At 47.8% G+C, this 21,553-nt stretch overlaps 1 protein-coding gene across 2 annotated transcripts in view; it reads left to right on the top strand.

The window, feature by feature from the left end:
• The window catches only part of DNAAF1 (dynein axonemal assembly factor 1), an 80,808-nt gene that overhangs the window by 43,553 nt on the left and 15,702 nt on the right, over window positions 1-21,553 (top strand). For both annotated transcript variants that reach the window (XM_068278614.1, XM_068278615.1), the window contains exons 9-10: window positions 10,173-10,505; window positions 18,475-18,581. In XM_068278614.1, coding sequence (XP_068134715.1) covers window positions 10,173-10,505; window positions 18,475-18,581 — 440 coding nt within the window. The remainder of the gene's footprint in view (window positions 1-10,172; window positions 10,506-18,474; window positions 18,582-21,553) is intronic.

The raw sequence follows: 21,553 nt of genomic DNA, 5'->3' as shown, positions 1-21,553 counted from the left end.
GATATTGTCTCCACTAATCCCAGCAACAAATAGGCCCAGAACTTCAATATCAACAGCCCCGGTGACTTGCACCTTGACTTGAGTAGTTCTCCCTCTCTCTCTTTGGCTTATGCAGAGAAGTACGGGGATCAGCAAGGGCCTCAGGTGGATTCTAGTGTTGGGCGAACAGTGTTCGCCACTGTTCGGGTTCTGCAGAACATCACCCTGTTCGGGTGATGTTCGAGTTCGGCCGAACACCTGACGGTGCTCGGCCAAACCGTTCGGCCACATGGCCGAACTAAGAGCGCATGGCCGAACGTTCCCCGAACGTTCGGCTAGCGCTGTGATTGGCCGAACGGGTCACGTGGTTCGGGCCCAAACGCGCTCTGATTGGCCGAACGGTCACGTGGTTCGGGTAAATAAATACCCGAACCACGTCATATCTCCGCCATTTCTCTGTGGGTATAGCTTTGGGTAGGCAGGCAGGGTAGTTCGCTCTCCAGCCACGCTAGCCAGGGTCCCCCCCAGTCATTGTGTGTCGCTGCTGGGAACAGTAGTACACCGCTCGCTCAGCCACACTATATATATAGCATTGTTTACTGCCACTGTGTACCTCGCTCAGCCACGCTATATATAGCATTGTGTTTTCTGACACTCTGTGTACACGGCTTAGCCTGGCTATATAGCATTGTGTGTACTGCCACTGTGCACCTCGCTCAGCCACGCTATATATAGCATTGTGTTTTCTGACACTCTGTGTACACGGCTTAGCCTGACTATATAGCATTGTGTGTACTGCCACTGTGCACCTCGCTCAGCCACGCTATATATAGCATTGTGTTTACTGCCACTCTGTGTACACCGCTCAGCCAGACTATATACCATTGTTTACTGACATTCTGTGTACACCGCTCAGCCAGACTATATACCATTGTTTACTGACACTCTGTGTACACGGCTCAGCCTGACTATGTAGCATTGTGTGTACTGCCACTGTGCACCTCGCTCAGCCACGCTATATATAGCATTGTGTTTTCTGACACTCTGTGTACACGGCTTAGCCTGACTATATAGCATTGTGTGTACTGCCACTGTGCACCTCGCTCAGCCACGCTATATATAGCATTGTGTTTACTGCCACTCTGTGTACACCGCTCAGCCAGACTATATACCATTGTTTACTGACACTCTGTGTACACCGCTCAGCCAGACTATATACCATTGTTTACTGACACTCTGTGTACACGGCTCAGCCAGACTATATAGCATTGTGTGTACTGCCACTGTGCACCTCGCTCAGCCACGCTATATATAGCATTGTGTTTACTGCCACTCTGTGTACACCGCTCAGCCAGACTATATACCATTGTTTACTGACACTCTGTGTACACCGCTCAGCCAGACTATATACCATTGTTTACTGACACTCTGTGTACACGGCTCAGCCTGACTATATAGCATTGTGTGTACTGCCACTGTGCACCTCGCTCAGCCACGCTATATATAGCATTGTGTTTTCTGACACTCTGTGTACATGGCTTAGCCTGACTATATAGCATTGTGTGTACTGCCACTGTGCACCTCGCTCAGCCACGCTATATATAGCATTGTGTTTACTGCCACTCTGTGTACACCGCTCAGCCAGACTATATACCATTGTTTACTGACACTCTGTGTACACCGCTCAGCCAGACTATATACCATTGTTTACTGACACTCTGTGTACACGGCTCAGCCTGACTATATAGCATTGTGTGTACTGCCACTGTGTACCTCGCTCAGCCACGCTATATATAGCATTGTTTACTGACACTCTGTGTACACGGGTCAGCCAGACTATATAGCATTGTGTGTACTGCCACTCTGTGTACACGGCTCAGCCAGACTATATATCATTGTGTGTACTGCCACTCTGTGTACACCGCTCAGCCAGACTATATAGCATTGTGTGTACTGCCACTCTGTGTACACCGCTCAGCCAGACTATATAGCATTGTGTGTACTGCCACTCTGTGTACACCGCTCAGCCAGACTATATAGCATTGTGTGTACTGCCACTCTGTGTACACCGCTCAGCCAGACTATATAGCATTGTGTGTACTGCCACTCTGTGTACACCGCTCAGCCAGACTATATACCATTGTTTACTGACACTCTGTGTACACCGCTCAGCCAGACTATATACCATTGTTTACTGACACTGTGTGTACACCGCTCAGCCAGACTATATAGCATTGTGTGTACTGCCACTGTGTACCTCGCTCAGCCACGCTATATATAGCATTGTTTACTGACACTCTGTGTACACGGCTCAGCCAGACTATATAGCATTGTGTGTACTGCCACTCTGTGTACACGGCTCAGCCAGACTATATAGCATTGTGTGTACTGCCACTCTGTGTACACCGCTCAGCCAGACTATATAGCATTGTGTTTACTTCCACTCTGTGTCTGCTGGGCCTGGGAACAGTAGTACACCGCTCACCTGCCACTGTATAGCATTGTGCTCTGTGTCGCTGCTGGGAATAGTGGTATACCGCTCACCCGCCACTGTATAGCATTGTGCTCTGTGTCGCTGCTGGGAATAGTGGTACTGTATAGCATTTCTGTACTGCCACTGTACTGCTGCCAGTCAGCGTGTACTGTAAGGATAAGTGAAATGAGGAAGAAATCCGGTGAAAGAGGAAGGGGCAAGGGAAGAGGTGTTTCCCCTGACGGTTCACGTACAGGCCACAGGGGAGCACCCAAGAAAACCCACTCAATACCGCCCATGTTGTCCAGGACAACAACCCTCACAGATCTAAAAGAACAGGACCAGATAATTACTTGGATGACCTCTCAAGCGTCCAGCAGTGGGTTAAGCAGCACCAGCACATCACGCACGAGGTCCGAGTCCTCAGCCAGTTACAAGGAGCCAGTGGGCACAAAGCTGACACAACCGGCAGCAACACCACGCACACAACTGCCAGATAACCAGTCCGATGAATTACCTCAGGACACAATGGGGTATTCGCAGGAGCTATTCCCAGCCCAACAAACTTCCACCTTTCAAAGGTCAATGGAGGAACAGCCAGAAATGTTGTGCCCGGATTCACAACCATTAACTGTGGGAAATGCACCGCGCACTGAAATACAAGGCGAGTCCGAGGAGGACTCGGAAACCCAAATCCCAGAGCAAGTTGGGCAGGAGGGTTTGCAATTGCAGGAGGTCGGCCGACAAGATCTGGAAGACGACGTTGGAGTGAGCTGCGCAGAGGTTGTTCTGGGGAGCTCTACTCCACGGCGGCGGCCCCCCACAATGACATATGACGAGTTTGAGGAGATGGAAGAGGAGGGTATGGACAATGTGGACATAGACCCAGATTTTGTTTCTGAACGAGAACATCGCCGTCGTAGCAGCAGCACAGATGAGTCTGTTGAAGAACCCACTGCTGCACGAGTTCGCCTTGTGCCACAAGGTAGGCGGCGCGCAATTTCAGGCACCACAAGCGTGGAAGTTCAAGTGAGAGGCAAAAGAGGAGCAAACAGAAATCGCCAGCAAGGAGGCAGGTGCTCCAAAGTCTGGGCTTTCTTTGAAGACTGGACTGAGGATGTTACCATGGCGATTTGCAAGGTGTGCAAGACCCGCCTGAGCAGGGGGAAAAGTATTAACAACCTCTCCACCACCAGCATGAGCCGCCACATGCTATCCAAACATCCCACTCTGTGGGCAAACGCGGCAGGACAGGGTACCAGCAACACTGCCTCCCTTGGGTTCACCAGACTCACCACCAGACCCGCCTCAGCAGCAGCAGTAGCCCAGCCATTGCGTGGTTCACAACATTCACAAACATCAGACGACGCTGACACTGTCACTTTCCGGAGTAGTGCTCTTGAGGTCTCCCAGTGTTCATCAAACACAACAACCAACAGCCCTTCCGTGTGCAGCGCTACGGTTCAGTTGTCTGTGTCGGAGATGTTTGAGCGCAAGAGGAAATTGCCAGCAAATGACCCCCGGGCCGTAGCAGTAACAGCCAGCATAGCCAAGCTTCTGGCCTGCGAAATGCTGCCATATCGAGTGGTGGAGACAAACAGCTTCAAGGGCATGATGTCAGTGGCCATCCCACGTTACGTGGTTCCCAGCCGCTACCACTATGCGCGCTCTGCAGTGCCTGAGTTGCATGAGCACGTGGTCAGCAAAATAACCCGAAGCTTGAAGAATGCCGTTGCCTGCTTGGACGAGTGCGTTCGGACAGGGTCGATACATCTCCCTTACCGCGCACTGGGTGAACCTTGTGGAGCCTGGCAGCGATTCCTCACCTGCTACGGCGCGGGTGTTGCCCACGCCGCAAACAGCTGCACCGCCGTCCCTCCCACTGGATAACAACAGCAGCACCTACCTCTCTGACTCCTTCTCCTCCAACGCATCTCAAAGCTGTACCTCATCCGGAAACGCTAACCCAGCAGCAGTAGGATCGTGGAAGCAGTGCAGCACAGCTGTTGGCATGCGTCAGCAAGCGTTGCTGAAGCTGATCTGCCTTGGGGATAAGCAGCACACAGGGGAGGAAATTTGGAAGGGAATAAAGGAACAGACAGATTTGTGGCTGGCACCGCTGGACCTGAAACTGGGCATGGTTGTGTGTGATAATGGGAGTAATCTCATTCGCGCTTTAAGGTTGGCTAAGCTGACACACATCCCTTGCCTGGCGCACGTGATGAACCTAGTAGTTCAGCGGTTCCTGAGGACATACCCAGGCGTGGCCGATCTTCTGTTGAAGGTGCGTCGAGTGGCCAAACATTGTAGAAATTCCAGTACTGCTTCGGGGGCACTCGCCAAGATGCAGGAGCGCTTCAATCTCCCCCACCATCGCTTGCTGTGTGATGTCCCTACGCGCTGGAATTCTACGCTGCACATGCTAGCACGCTTTTGTGAGCAGAAGAGTGCAGTGGTCCAGTACATGACGGCGCAGTACCGAGGCGCATCCGGACAGCTGCCAAGCTTCTGTGGATCCGATTGGGCCAACATGTTGGACCTCTGCCAAGTCCTCCAAAATTTTGAGCAATCCACGTTGCTTGTGAGCAGTGACAACTCTTCAGTCAGCATTACCATACCACTGCTGTGTTTACTGAAGAGGTCAATGTTGAAAATCAAGGAAACAGCTGTCATGATGCAACTGGGGAAATCTTAAGGAGAAAACGATCAGCGTGATGGTACCAACATCAGGCCATCCGTCTCAGGGAACGCTGGCCCCAGCAGCTATGACGAAGAAGAGGAGGAGGAACAGCTGGAGTTGGAGCAGGAATTTCATGCCACCACTGACGAGGGCCAGAGCGGTGCACGTTGGACTTCCACAATTCAGCGCGAATGGTCAGCAGAAGCAGACCAGGAGGAAGGTGACGACTATGATGCATCACAACTATCGCAACGCTCACAAGAGGATGATGAGGATTCTGGTAGGACTCTGGCACACATGGCTCAATTCATGCTAGACTGCATTGAACGCGACCCACGCATTGTGCGCATTCTGGACAACACCAATTACTGGGTTTATACCCTTCTGGATCCACGGTACAAACACAATGTTCCAAAACTGCTTGAAGAAAGAGTCAGACAGGTCAAAATGGAAGAATACCAGCAGGCCCTTGTGGAGACTTTAGAGAGGAGATTGACATCTTCCCCCTCCTCTAGCCAGTTGTACGCCGACAGACTGACTTCCGCAAACCCAGGACGACCAGGAGGGCAGCAAACAACGCAAGCTGCAGCTAGTGCCCAAAAGGGAATGGTATCGGCAGTGTCCTTGGAGTGGGAACATTTTCTGACACCCATGCAGCAGCAGCCCACTGAACAGCAAGCGTGCAGATCCACCTCCAACACCGATCGCCTGGAGAAGATGGTCAAGGACTACATGTCAGATGACGTAGCTGTGTCGAACAATCCATCTGCACCCTTCAACTATTGGGTATCGAAGCTAGACACCTGGCACGAACTGGCAATGTACGCAATAGAGGTGCTGGCTTGCCCGGCAGCCAGCGTTATGTCGGAACGCTGTTTCAGTGCTGCCGGAGGAATCGTCACAGATCGGCGTATCCGCCTCTCCACAGAAAATGCAGACCGTCTGACTCAAATTAAAATGAATCAATCCTGGATTGGAAATGACTACGCAACACTCCAGGACCCCAACCAAGTAACATGACCAATGAACATCTGGGATGGTGTAGCGTTTCCGGTCCCTGTTTATTGAACCTCTCATCTGTATTACATTTATGACTGCATGGCGGCAAAAAGCATTGCTGCTATATCCGCACGCTTTTTGTCCTCATGCAAGGCCTGGGTTGTTGTGTCTCAAAAAGCATGGCCTTCTCCTCCTGCGCCTGCTCCTGTTCCATCACGTGTGCTGCTGCTGCTGCTGGGTTAGCGTTGCCGGTCCCTGTTTATGGAACCTCTTATCTTTATTACATTTATGACTGCATGGCGGTACAAAGCATGCTATCCGCACGCTTCTTGTCCTCATGCAAGGCCTGGGTTGTTGTGTCTCACAAAGCGTGGCCTTCTCCTCCTGCGCCTCCTCCTGTTCCATCACGTCTGCTGCTGCTGGGTTAGCGTTGCCGCGTGGTCCCTGTTTATTGAACCACTTATCTTTATTACATTTATGACTGCATGGCGGTACCTCATGCAAGGCCTGGGTTGTTGTGTCTCACAAAGCGTGGCCTTCTCCTCCTGCGCCTCCTCCTGTTCCATCACGTCTGCTGCTGCTGGGTTAGCGTTGCCGCGTGGTCCCTGTTTATTGAACCACTTATCTTTATTACATTTATGACTGCAATAGCGGTACAAAGCATGCTATCTGCACGCTTCTTGTCCTCATGCAAGGCCTGGGTTGTTGTGTCTCACAAAGCGTGGCCTTCTCCTCCTGCGCCTCCTCCTGTTCCATCACGTCTGCTGCTGCTGGGTTAGCGTTGCCGCGTGGTCCCTGTTTATTGAACCACTTATCTTTATTACATTTATGACTGCATGGCGGTACCTCATGCAAGGCCTGGGTTGTTGTGTCTCACAAAGCGTGGCCTTCTCCTCCTGCGCCTCCTCCTGTTCCATCACGTCTGCTGCTGCTGGGTTAGCGTTGCCGCGTGGTCCCTGTTTATTGAACCACTTATCTTTATTACATTTATGACTGCATGGCGGTACAAAGCATGCTATCTGCACGCTTCTTGTCCTCATGCAAGGCCTGGGTTGTTGTGTCTCACAAAGCGTGGCCTTCTCCTCCTGCGCCTCCTCCTGTTCCATCACGTCTGCTGCTGCTGGGTTAGCGTTGCCGCGTGGTCCCTGTTTATTGAACCACTTATCTTTATTACATTTATGACTGCATGGCGGTACAAAGCATGCTATCCGCACGCTTCTTGTCCTCATGCAAGGCCTGGGTTGTTGTGTCTCACAAAGCGTGGCCTTCTCCTCCTGCGCCTCCTCCTGTTCCATCACGTCTGCTGCTGCTGGGTTAGCGTTGCCGCGTGGTCCCTGTTTATTGAACCACTTATCTTTATTACATTTATGACTGCATGGCGGTACCTCATGCAAGGCCTGGGTTGTTGTGTCTCACAAAGCGTGGCCTTCTCCTCCTGCGCCTCCTCCTGTTCCATCACGTCTGCTGCTGCTGGGTTAGCGTTGCCGCGTGGTCCCTGTTTATTGAACCACTTATCTTTATTACATTTATGATTGCATGGCGGTACCTCATGCAAGGCCTGGGTTGTTGTGTCTCACAAAGCGTGGCCTTCTCCTCCTGCGCCTCCTCCTGTTCCATCACGTCTGCTGCTGCTGGGTTAGCGTTGCCGCGTGGTCCCTGTTTATTGAACCACTTATCTTTATTACATTTATGACTGCATGGCGGTACCTCATGCAAGGCCTGGGTTGTTGTGTCTCACAAAGCGTGGCCTTCTCCTCCTGCGCCTCCTCCTGTTCCATCACGTCTGCTGCTGCTGGGTTAGCGTTGCCGCGTGGTCCCTGTTTATTGAACCACTTATCTTTATTACATTTATGACTGCATGGCGGTACCTCATGCAAGGCCTGGGTTGTTGTGTCTCACAAAGCGTGGCCTTCTCCTCCTGCGCCTCCTCCTGTTCCATCACGTCTGCTGCTGCTGGGTTAGCGTTGCCGCGTGGTCCCTGTTTATTGAACCACTTATCTTTATTACATTTATGACTGCATGGCGGTACAAAGCATGCTATCCGCACGCTTCTTGTCCTCATGCAAGGCCTAGGTTGTTGTGTCTCACAAAGCGTGGCCTTCTCCTCCTGCGCCTCCTCCTGTTCCATCACGTCTGCTGCTGCTGGGTTAGCATTGCCGCGTGGTCCCTGTTTATTAAACCACTTATCTTTATTACATTTATGACTGCATGGCGGTACAAAGCATGCTACCCGCACGCTTCTTGTCCTCATGCAAGGCCTGGGTTGTTGTCTCACAAAGCGTGGCCTTCTCCTCCTGCGCCACCCTCCTCCTGTTCCATCACGTGTGCTGCTGCTGGGTTAGCGTTACCGGTCCCTTTTCCTGGAACCTCTTATATGTATTACATTTATGACTGCATGCCGACAAAAAGCATGTTACCTGTGCAAAGAAAACAGACATTTCCCGCATTTAAAAGACAGTTTTCCCTTTGAAACTTTAAAATCGATTTTCTCAAAAACTATAAGCTCTTTTTGCTAATTTTTTTTTCCTCTTGTACCCACTCCCAAGGTGCACATACCCTGTAAATTTGGGGTATGTAGCATGTAAGGAGGCTTTACAAAGCACAAAAGTTCGGGTCCCCATTGACTTCCATTATGTTCGGAGTTCGGGTCGAACACCCGAACATCGCGGCCATGTTCGGCCTGTTCGGCCCGAACCCGAACATCTAGATGTTCGCCCAACACTAGTGGATTCACATGCCAACCTACGCATATTACTCTATCACAGGGTTTTGTTGCTTGGTGACAGGAAGTATTGTATTTATCCTGCCTTCATCCAATCCTGGGCAGTCTTTCACCTTCGCCAGACAGCGCCATTTTTGTTTCTGGTAACTTTGCCCATACTTCAGAACCTTTGCCAGTCACTGCTTCTTCATTTTACTAGGGGAGTCATTAAACATGCTTTTGTTTTTATCCTTATTTCATATGTTTCTGCTTGAAAACTCGAACTTAAAGGACAACTGTAGTGAGAGGTATATAGAGGCTGCCATATTTATATGCTTTTAAGCTATACCAGTTGCTTGGCATTTTGCTGATCTGTTTGGCTGCAGTAGTGTCTGAATCATACCAGAAACAAGCATGCAGCTAATCTTGTAAGATTTGACAGGAACTATGGCTAAAAGTATTAGAGGCAAAGAATCAGCAGGATAGCCAGGGAACTGCTATTGATTAAAAGGGAATAATTATGGCAGCCAACATATACCTCTCACTTCAGGTGTCCTTTAAGGGAAAGCCTGTAGATTCTAGGAGACATTACTATAAAACTTTATTTTCACTTTCTGAAGGGAAAAGTATAAGGAGAGAACATACTTCTCTTTTATTTCACTAATATCTCACATTATGTTGTTCTACCTGGACTTAACCACTCCAGCTCCCCACACATTCTTTTCATTGATCAAGTCAACATTTAGACCTATCTATCCATCTCTGCTATAGGTAATAGTGACACAGTCTATACAGGGCAGAGAGGAGCCACTTGATCTTTTTTTTAATATTGTATATGTGCATCTAGGCTGGTGGGAGGAGAGGTGAGGCAGAGGAGAAACTACCATCTTTTTCAGCATGGGAAAGTGGAGGCTCTTATGTGTCAATTACACTTGGCTTAACATTTGTCCTCAATCGCCCGGCTATGCCTAATCTCTCCTTACCTCTCCCCTGTCCATACACATACAATGCACAACATCATTGTATCTGTTTTATTTCTTACTAACACACCTGCTGTAGCATGACCAGGGGGAGGAGATGCCCCCCCCCCCCCCCCCCCGGTCATAGATTTTTAGCTTTGAGACACTTAATACACTGCCATTGAGCAGAGACAAGAAATCATTAAATCTACTTTGCAAATGATTAAGCATAAAATAAAACCTGGGAACATCTAAAAGTTATTTTTAGGAGTAGATTTTATAAGGGCCAATGAACTAGATACTTTTTTGTGTGCACCAGTTGTTACAAAAGATTTTAGATCACTTAGTCTGCTTTTATGAAATCTGTTCTGACTGTTTTAGGAGAACTTCCCACAGAGAGCACAGGAATCTCTGAAGAACAGACCATGCGGTGCAGGAATGAAGAGTCTCGAGAGAAAATACAGAAGTTTGTGGAAGAGGCTATAGAAGCCTGCGAGGAGTTGTCCAGTGACACAGACAGAATGGAAACCCTCCCTCCTAAAGGTCCTCTCATACAGGTCCTTGACACAGATGAGAAGAAACCAAACACAATGTTTGTGGAAAGTGATCAGAAATCCTCTTCATTTACAGCAACTGGAGGATTGAGTTTTCACAGAGAAGACCGATCATTGTCTGTATCAATGGATTCAACAAAGAATACATCAGCAAATCAGGGTAACTACACTATACAGATACATTTCAGTACAGTCAATGCACTCCCCAAACCCTTCCATCTTTCATTACTCTGTCTTGCCTTCTCCATCTTTGTATAGTCTTGTTCATGATTCCTCCTACCCAGGGGCATAGCAACAGGGGGTGCAGAGGTAGCGACCGCATCGGGACCCTTGGGCTAGAGGGGCCCCGAGGGACCCTCCCTCAACCACGATATTAGCTCTTTATTGGTCCTGTGCTGATAATATTCACTTCTATAGATGCTTTGAATAGTAGTGATCATTAACAACTTGTCCCTGTCCCCTTCTTGCACCTCTGACACTGGTTGTTCTTGATTGGTTTTGGTGCACTGTATCAATTATGTACAGAGTGCTTAGGGGGGCCCCATGTAAAACTTGCACTGGGGCCCACAGCTTCTTAGCTACGCCACTGCTCCTACCACTAATTCGGCTGTATGGATATAAAATTTTACTTCAGCTAGCATTACCAATTTGTATAGTCTCTGAGGTATTGTTAACAACAAGACCTCAAAATGGGCGTCAACCTAATCTATATTTAACAAACATAAATGTCATGTGCAAAAAAAAAGTTATAGAATATTTCCATGCCAGACCAGTCTATTTCTGTATATTTCTCTCTTCAGTCAGATTGGGGTTTCAGTATTAGTGTGGGGCTGTCTGTCGGACACAGGGGCGCCTGGAGGCACAGGCACTACAGGCAGCCACTTGGGGCGGCATGCCTGTCCCTAGGCGCTGGCCACCTTCACATTTAACCACCCCATTTTGCAGGCTGAGGCTTGTGCACGCTGCAGGGCTCCGCCACTCCGGCTCCCAGCGTCCTGCATAGCACCTTTTCTTCCCTACCCCCCCCCCCCCCCCTGGCCAATAGAGACAGAGCAAGCACGCTCTGTCCCTCCTCTAAGGCCACCCCTTTCTGGTTTCCTCATCAGCCACAGGCGCAGAGCAGTGTCTGTGTACTGCCTGCGTGTGGCTTTAAGCTCCGCCCCCCGCCAGCCGGAAGTTCGGTGGTTCCCAGTGGGTACATTAGCCAGCATGCCTCCTGCATCCCTCTGCCCTGAGCCTGACGTGGGTGGGAGAGGAGATTAGGGGCTGAAACGCTGAGCTGTATCCTGCAGCAGGGAGACATGAGGAATCAATGTGCACTATGAGGAGAACGAGCAGGCAGACAGGCAGAGACCTTCAGTCACAGGTGTGTGAGCAGACACAGGCAGCACGCATAGTTGTACTACATAATGCACTGTGTTTTGGTTGTGATTTGTGCAGATGGAGCTGCTGTCAGTTTTATCTGTGTGACCTCATGAAAAGGTGAAGGGTAGAGAATCAGCTCTTGTATACACATAAGAGGCAGCGAGGGGTGACGGCAGAAAAATCAGCTCTTGTATACACATAAGAGGCAGCGAGGGGTGACGGCAGAAAATAAACAGGAGATGTTATCTCACTTTACTGTGACGTGCAGGCTGAAAATGCAGGCTGTGCTTGCCTTTCACAGATCCCAGACTCATGACAATAGAAGAAATTATCCAGGCACCAAGTTTACAAGCCCTGTCTCTCTCCCCACCCCAACTGCCTGCACTGTGTAAAATGTTCCTACAGAAATGACAGTTTGTGTATAATGACTGGAAGTTGGTAACTGCGTTTGATGTGCGGGTGACATGGTAACTGCGTTTGATGTGGGGGGGACATGGTAACTGCGTTTGATGTGCGGGGGACATGTTATCTGCGTTTGATGTGCGGGGGACATGGTAACTGCGTTTGATGTGTGGGGGACATGGTAACTGCGTTTCATAGGCGGGGGACATGGTATCTGCGTTTGATGTGCGGGGGACATGGTAACTGCGTTTGATGAGCGGGGGACATGGTAACTGCGTTTGATGTGCGGGGGACATGGTAACTGCGTTTGATGAGCGGGGGACATGGTAACTGCGTTTGATGTGCGGGGGACATGGTAACTGCGTTTGATGTGCGGTGGACATGGTAACTGCGTTTGATGTGGGGGGGACATGGTATGTGCGTTTGATGTGGGGGGGACCTGGTATGTGCGTTTGATGTGGGGGGGACATGGTATGTGCGTTTGATGTGGGGGGGACATGGTATGTGCGTTTGATGTGCGGGTGACATGGTAACTGCGTTTGATGTGCGGTGGACATGGTAACTGCGTTTGATGTGCGGGGGACATGGTATGTGCGTTTGATGTGGGGGGGACATGGTAACTGCGTTTGATGTGCGGGGGACATGGTATGTGCGTTTGATGTGGGGGGGACATGGTAACTGCGTTTGATGTGCGGTGGACATGGTAACTGCGTTTGATGTGCGGGGGACATGGTATGTGCGTTTGATGTGCGGGGGACATGGTATGTGCGTTTGATGTGCGGGGGACATGGTAACTGCGTTTGATGTGGGGGGGACATGGTATGTGCGTTTGATGTGGGGGGGACATGGTATGTGCGTTTGATGTGGGGGGGACCTGGTATGTGCGTTTGATGTGGGGGGGACATGGTATGTGCGTTTGATGTGCGGGGGACATGGTATCTGCGTTTGATGAGCGGGGGACATGGTATCTGCGTTTGGTGTGCGGGGGACATGGTATCTGCGTTTGATGTGCGGGGGACATGGTAACTGCGTTTAACGTGGGGGGGACATGGTATGTGCGTTTGATGTGTGGGGGACATGGTAACTGCGTTTGATGTGGGGGGGACATGGTATGTGCGTTTGATGTGTGGGGGGCATGGTAACTGCGTTTGATGTGCGGGGGACATGGTATGTGCGTTTGATGTGCGGGGGACATGGTATGTGCGTTTGATGTGTGGGAGACACTTTATGTGCGTTTTTATCAGTGTGTGTGTGTGTGTGTATAGGGGGGGGGGGCGCCATAGGTTTTCTCGCCTGGAGTGACTAAATGGCTAGAAGCGCCCCTGGTTGGACAAGTCTCCCCAATGCTAAATGTTACAATTACACGCATGTGTCTGGAGTGACCGTAATAAAACATCCTTATGATTAAGGTGCCTTACCAAGGCTCTCTCCAGGACGTACATGCAAAAAGGGCGCCTTTAAATTTGGACTCCTGAAATGACCGCTAGTAAAATATTGGTAAATTTGCCAATATTCTACTATTTTGCAGTGCATACTACGATAAGAAAATATCGGTAAATTATGCCGATATATCTTTTTAAAAGATAATTTAAATTGAGTTTTGTACATAAAAATTACAATCAGTCATATCCCTTACCTAGCCCATCCGGTAGTCGATGAGCCCTCTTTATGACAAAGGCATGTGAGACATCAAATCAGCCAAAGTTTCTTTAAACCAGTTCTCAAAGAAGTTTTTAGGGTGTGCCCCCTCTGCTTTTTCAGGGACACCTACTAGTCGCAAATTGCACCTGTGAGCCCTGTTCTCTAGATCGTCTAGTTTGAAGGAGTTTGAGTCAAAAGATCTAGTCACCCTATGCAGGCATTGCTGTATGGAAACCACGCTTTCTCTGTGTGTCAGAGCCTGTGTCCTCTGCCTCCTCGGCATACTCATTCATGAACACAGGGCCGCAAGCGCCATCTTGCATTTTGCCGCGGGCAAAGAGAACCAGCTTCTCCACCTGTCCTTTGGCTTTCTGCTTGCCGATTTTATCTCCTTATCTCCTTGCTGCTTGGTGATCCCCTTAACCTCAAGGTGCAGGCTGAGCAAAGATGGGCACACTTGTACAGCAGGATACCGCCAGGGATTACCTTAAAGGGAACCTGAAGTGAGTAAAAATATTTAAAATGAACACATGACGTAGCTGCAAATGAAGATTACATATTAACCTCACCATCAGTTCCTCTCAGAAGCTCACCATTTTCTTCTTACAGTGATCCCTTCCAGTTCTGACAATATTTTGTCAGAACTGAAATATACCAGTTAGGTAAACAATTACTAGTTGCGCTGGGTCTAACTGGCGTCCTGTATCATTCACCCAATATGATATGCGTTCAACCTTTTATTCAGTGAAACATCTAAAAATTTATTAATACAATAAAATACATTATATTACATTTACATTGCATGCGGGTCAACCATAAATAATGAATAACTGACTCATTCACACTTGCAATCATCCACAGACCCTCCAATGTGCATAGATTTACCAAAAATGAAAAATGGAAAATATGAGTAAAAAATGGATCCAAAAAATAAGCAATAGCAAAAATAAAAAGAAAATATATAGGTTAAAAAATATATATTATATAGATGCCTTGAGTGATGTTTCAAGGTATATAGTGTAGACTCCCTTTAAGGAAAAAAATGCTGATATGTCTCAATATAGACTCCCTTTAAGGAAAAAAATGCTGATATGTCTCAATATAAATCTCAGTGAGGTCTCGTCGTGAAGGCTCCCCTGGACTCAAATGGGATCAATCTTCCAATGTAAGTTTGTATTTGTAGATGCCAGGCGTCAAAGCTGTAGTTGGCATATAGGTTGTATGTAATTCATAGAGTTCATAAATGGACTCACCTCCTTTCTCAGACGAACAGTAATGTTTTTTCACGTCGTGCCAGTAATGATTGTGCTGATTGTACTCACGTCCTAAGATAGAGGCTGCTGAGAGATTTGCGGAGGGTCCAGTTGGTGTGTCCGAGTTCCGGCCGGCAGCTCAATGACACTATTCAACTCCGTACTGTATCCGTAATCATCCGCAATGATCGAGTATAGTAGTTCCGGGTGATGGCTGGTCTACTTCCGGTGACGTCACCTGCTCCTCGCGTCCTTTAATGCTTAGTTACCGCTGGACTGCGGTTTAGCGAAGGTTGATGGACGGTTTAGGTCTGGCAATGCTTATTGCAAAGATCCTCGCTAAGCAATATAGGAGGGTGCAGAGTTTAGGACTAACTTACCTAAATATATTATTTTGTGTGAGGTGAGTGGGTCCCCACACTTTCTAGTTAGCAGCGGGCAGTACAACAAAATCTACCTACCTAAGCGCCCTCCATTTTCTTAGAGTTCTCTTACTGAAATATACCAGTTGCTGTCAGTTATATATCAGCAGCTGTCAGTTACAACTGAATGTGCAAGCTAATGTCCATGTTTCCCTATGGCTCAAGTGGGTGATATTACAGTTTAACAGTGTGCTGACCAGGAAGCTGTTAGGGGGTAATGGCCATTTTTAAAATGGAGGATGGAGAATTCCATTGATCACAGTGGACAAACGGGATGCAGGAGAGGAGAAAGAGATCGAGTAGTAGACTACACAGGAGGTAAGAATGACCTGTGTATTGTTATTTTGACTTATTTTCAGTTCAGGTTCTCTTTAAGATCAGGAGAGCTGGAGGTCCGTGCATCTATACCTAACCCTAGCCACCCCCTTTACGATGCCTAACCTTAAACCCCCCCCCCATGCCTAACCTTAATCACATGTACAATATGTCTATTAAGAAAAAGGAAATGTGGCACTCCCCTTCGAATGCGCTTGTATGTCAGGTATAAGTGTCAAAGAGGTAAACATCAACTCACCGCAATATGCTGGTTCTATTCACCTTTTATGTTGAACGTGTGCTCCGCTCCAACATGTAGGAAGAAAGTTTTGGCATTGTAATCAAATCGACAAAAGCACGTACACCTTCCGTTCATAAAACCAGTTTGGTTAATTGCTTGTGCAAAAACATCTTGGTGATCAAAGAGAAGTTACAACATAAGTGTACCTTATAGTTGCATAGCAGGTAGCCAGTGGAGGAGTTTGAAGGCGTGGGACAGGTGGGTCTAGCGACGGCAGTTTCGCATCCCCTAGGGCGCTTGGTCATGCTGTGTACCACTAAAAGCGCGCCGTACACACTTCCGGGATAAGTGCGGGAATCTCCACCCCATCCGGAAGTCGTTTGGCGCTCGTGATTGGAGCTGGCTGGTTCTGGGGGAGTGCCTTCCCACTGTGCGTCGGACTGATACCAATATGGACCATAAAACCAGCAGCCAAAACGGCCACCTAATGTGTGCATGCCCATTGCGCCCAAGAGGTCGCGTGTGCCAGGATTATGCGACTATTACGTTGCTTAACAAATCCGCCAGTCTGTGAGCACACCTATCACCAGAGTGCGCTATTGCGCAAATTCAAAAGCGATGCATAAGCAAGGTCCCTACTTGCAGGGAAAGGGGAGTATTCTAGATACTATTATTATTATTTATTTATAAATCGCCAACATATTCCGTGGCGCTGTAAGAAAACAAACAAGGGATACATAATGATACAGACAATGATATACATCAAATATGAACACTGATACAAAATACAGCAGTACTGATTACAATTGCAAATTTAACATGATGACTAAAATGTATAAATGTCTAACAGAGTAGAAGCAATCAGGGCCGGGCCGAGGCATAGGCTGGAGAGGCTCCAGCCTCAGGGCGCAGTGTAGGAGGGGGCGCACAATTCATTCAGCTGTCATTCCTAATTGTGTTTGAAGCAGAAAGAAATAAGAAAAGGAGATACATGGAAGTGACTACAAGCCAGATAACTAGAGATTAAGGTGTTGGGGGCCCTGGGGTGCCTCTTAGTCTAATAGCAATCAGTGTGTGACGGCTGGGGTGGAGGGATGGAGGGGCGCACTTTGGCGTCTCAGCCTTGGGTGCTGGAGGACCTTGTCCCGGCTCTGGAAGCAATTAAATTAATAACATTCCATGACACAAAAGGGTAAGAGCCCTGCCCTTGCGAGCTTTCAATCTAAAGGAATGGGGTAGAAACATGAGGTGGGGTAAGTATACAGTATATGTACAGGCAGTGCGTAATTAGGTTATTTAGTGGTTGCATGGCCTAAGCTAGAGAATATGCTTGTGTATAGATATTTATGAATGACCGTTTAAGTACTTTCCTGTTCTTGCCGCCTCAAAGTTTTTTATTTTTGCTCACATACACACAAAGTGTCACATGTATATATGGCAGGCTATGGGAAGTATGCCACCCCTGTGCATTTGAAGGTTTAGGAGCTCCTTAATTTATGTGCAGTCTACTTTAACATTTATTTGTTCCAACAGGGACCTTGCATATGCATCCCTTTTAAATTTACGCAATAGCGCACTCTGGCGATGTGTGCTCACAGTTCTATGTGACCTTATGGTCGTGACTGCCGAATTTATTGAGCATCGTAATAGTCGCATAATCCTGGCACACGTGACCTCTTGGGCGCAATGGGCATGCAGACATTAGGTGGCCGTTTTGGCAGATGGTTTTATGGTCCATGGTGATATCCGTTCGACACACAGTGGGAAGGCACGTCCCCAGAACCAGCCAGCTCAAATCACGAGCGCCAAAACGACTTCCAGATGGGGCGGATATTCCCGCACTTATCCCGGAAGTGTGTACGGTGCTCTTTCAGTGGTTTGCAGCATGACCAAGCGTCCTAGGGATGTGAAACAGTCGTCGCTAGACCCACCTGTCCCACGCCTCCCACTACATGCTATGCAACTATAAGGTACACTTATGTACTCTTTGATCACCAAGATGTTTTTGCACAAGCAATAAACTAACCTGGTTTTATGAACGGAAGGTGCAGGTGCTTTTGTCTATTTGATTATACTAACCTTAACCACACCCCTGAATGCCTAACCTTATCCACCCCCAACTTCCTGCATACCTAACTTTGTCGCCCCACTGCAAAAAATGCAAAATTTTGGGCGCTTCCATAGTTGCCCATACAAATATCCGAATATCCAGTATTAGAGTTATGCACTCTCCCAGTATTATTAGACTGACCATGTTTTGTAATTTGTAATGTTGCAGGTCTACTTTATTATTACAGGTCCACTTTATTGTTTCCATGCATGCTATAACTTAGTTAATCAGCTAAGCTTTGCACATCAAGGCCAGAATGATGCATGTGAATTCCCAAGTGAACCAGTAATCCAAATCAATATTGTATAAATGGAAATTGTGGTCTGAAATTGTCTTCTCTCAACTGGCTTATGTAATCTGATTGCACTTTCCCTTGCCAGAATCACATGAAGACGTAAAGCGGGAAGGCTGCCTAACCACTGAACCTGTTGATGATGAAAATATCGAAGCCGTCACTTTGGAAATCAATGAGAAGCTGTATCTTGATGTAAGTGAGAATTGTTATATAGTGTGTCTGTTGCTTCATATAGAAGTTATATAAATCCCTGTTTTTTTGTTTTAATAATTTTACTGATCCTTTTCAACAAGTCACACTTGTTGGAAAACTGTTTTATTAGATAACTAAAAGGGAACCTGGCAGGACAGAGACTATAGCTTGCTTGATGTTAACCACCTTGCACTTAAATGTACATGTAAGTAGGGCGCCTGGAAATTTGGGCGCAGGGCAAAGCCGAGAAACGGCTCACCCTGCTCCTGCAAAAGTCCCGGCAGCGTTACTTACTATTCTCCCTCCAGGCCACCGTGGGCTGTGGGGTACGATTTAATCTGGCCGCTAGCTGTTTTTATTGTAATTTGGGTGCTGTCTCTTGCCGGCGCCCAAATTACTGCCTAAGCGCCTCTATAACCGTAATTCCCATTACAGCCTATGGTGGCGCCTCAACATCTAGGCTTGTTTTCCCCTCGCCGGGATGAAGGAGGACGGAAGCAGCCTCATTAAGATGCAGAGGCCTTCCCCTCCTGAGGTAAGTATCTCCCAGAGGGTTTTTTTTTTTTTTACACTTTAACTTTAAACGACAACTGTAGTGAGAGGTATGTGGAGGCTGCCATATTTGATTCCTTTCAAACAATACTAGTTGCCTGGCAGCCCTATTTGGCTGCAGTAGTGTCTGAATCCCACCAGAAACAAGCATGTGCTAATCTTCTCAGATCTGACAATAATGTCAAACACCTGATCTGCTGCATGCTTTTTTCAGGTCTATGGCTGAAAGTATTAGAGGCAGAGGATTAGCAGGATAGCCAGGCAACTGGTAATGCTTAACCACTTGAGGACCTAGGGCTTTACCCCCCTTAAGGACCGGCCACTTTTTTTCCATTTAGACCACTGCAGACCAGTTAGGGTGCAAAAAAGTGCCACACATGTGGTATTGCCGTACTCAGGAGAAGTAGTATAATGTGTTTTGGGGTGTATTTTTACACATACCCATGCTGGGTGGGAGAAATAACTCTGTAAATGGACAATTGTGTGTAAAAAAATCAAAAGATTGTCATTTACAGAGGTATTTCTCCCACCCAGCATGGGTATGTGTAAAAATACACCCCAAAACACATTATACTACTTCTCCCGAGTACGGCGATACCACATGATTGGCACTTTTTTGCAGCCTAACTGCGCTAAGGGGCCCAAAGTCCAATGAGTACCTTTAGGATTTCACAGGTCATTTTTGTTTCAAGACTACTCCTCACGGTTTAGGGCCCCTAAAATGCCAGGGCAGTATAGGAACCCCACTAATGACCCCATTTTAGAAAGAAGACACCCCAAGGTATTCCGTTAGGAGTATGGTGAGTTCATAGAAGTTTTTATATTTTTGTCACAAGTTAGCGGAAATTGATTTTAATTGGGTTTTTTTTACAAAGTGTCATTTTCCGCTAACTTGTGACAAAAAATAAAATCTTCTATGAACTCACCATACTCCTAACGGAATATGTTTGGGTGTCTTCTTTCTAGAATGGGGTCATTTGTGGGGTTCCTATACTGCCCTGGCATTTTAGGGGCCCTAAACCGTGAGGAGTAGTCTTGAAACAAAAATGACCTGTGAAATCCTAAAGGTACTCATTGGACTTTGGGCCCCTTAGCGCAGTTAGGCTGCAAAAAAGTGCCAATCATGTGGTATCGCCGTACTTGGGAGAAGTAGTATAATGTGTTTTGGGGTGTATTTTTACACATACCCATGCTGGGTGGGAGAAATACCTCTGTAAATGACAATTGTTTGATTTTTTTTTACACACAATTGTCCATTTACAGAGAGATTTCTCCCACCCAGCATGGGTATGTGTAAAAATACACCCCAAAACACATTATACTACTTCTCCTGAGTACGGCGATACCACATGTGTGACACTTTTTTGCAGCCTAGGTGCGCTAAGGGGCCCAACGTCCTAATCACAGGTCATTTTGAGGCATTTGTTTTTTAGACTACTCCTCACGGTTTAGGGCCCCTAAAATGCCAGGGCAGTATAGGAACCCCACAAGTGACCCCATTTTAGAAAGAAGACACCCCAAGGTATTCCGTTAGGTGTATGGCGGGTTCATAGAAGATTTTATTTTTTGTCACAAGTTAGTGAAAAATGACACTTTGTGAAAAAAAAAAAAAATCAATTTCCGCTAACTTTTGACAAAAAATAAAATCTTCTATGAACTCGTCATACACCTAACAGAATACATTGGGGTGTCTTTTTTCTAAAATGGGGTCAGTTTCTGGGGTTCCTATACCGCCCTGGCATTTTACGGGCCCAAAACCGTGAGTAGTCTGGAAACCAAATGTCTCAAAATGACTGTTCAGGGGTATAAGCATCTGCAAATTTTGATGACAGGTGGTCTAGGAGGGGGCGAATTTTGTGGAACCGGTCATATGCAGGGTGGCCTTTTAGATGACAGGTTGTATTGGGCCTGATCGGATGGATAGGAGTGCTAGGGGGGTGACAGGAGGTGATTGATGGGTGTCTCAGGGGGTGGTTAGAGGGGAAAATAGATGCAATCAATGCACTGGGGAGGTGATCGGAAGGGGGTCTGAGGGGGATCTGAGGGTTTGGCCGAGTGATCAGGAGCCCACACGGGGCAAATTAGGGCCTGATCTGATGGGTAGGTGTGCTAGGGGGTGACAGGAGGTGATTGATGGGTGTCTCAAGGTGTGATTAGAGGGGGGAATAGATGCAAGCAATGCACTGGCGAGGTGATCAGGGCTGGGGCCTGAGGGCATTCTGAGGGTGTGGGCGGGTGATTGAGTGCCCTAGGGGCAGATAGGGGTCTAATCTGATAGGTAGCAGTGACAGGGGGTGATTGATGGGTAATTAGTGGGTGTTTAGGGTAGAGAAAAGATATAAACACTGCCCTTGGGAGGGGATCTGCGGGCGAACTAATGGTGTGGGTGGGTGATCAGATTGCCCGCAAGGGGCAGGTTA

The sequence above is a fragment of the Hyperolius riggenbachi genome, chromosome 1, assembly GCF_040937935.1.
Source record: "Hyperolius riggenbachi isolate aHypRig1 chromosome 1, aHypRig1.pri, whole genome shotgun sequence".
NCBI classification, from domain to species: Eukaryota; Metazoa; Chordata; class Amphibia; order Anura; family Hyperoliidae; genus Hyperolius; species Hyperolius riggenbachi.
The sequence above is the reverse complement of the archived record's forward strand: the minus strand, read 5'-3'. Positions and strand labels throughout refer to the sequence as shown.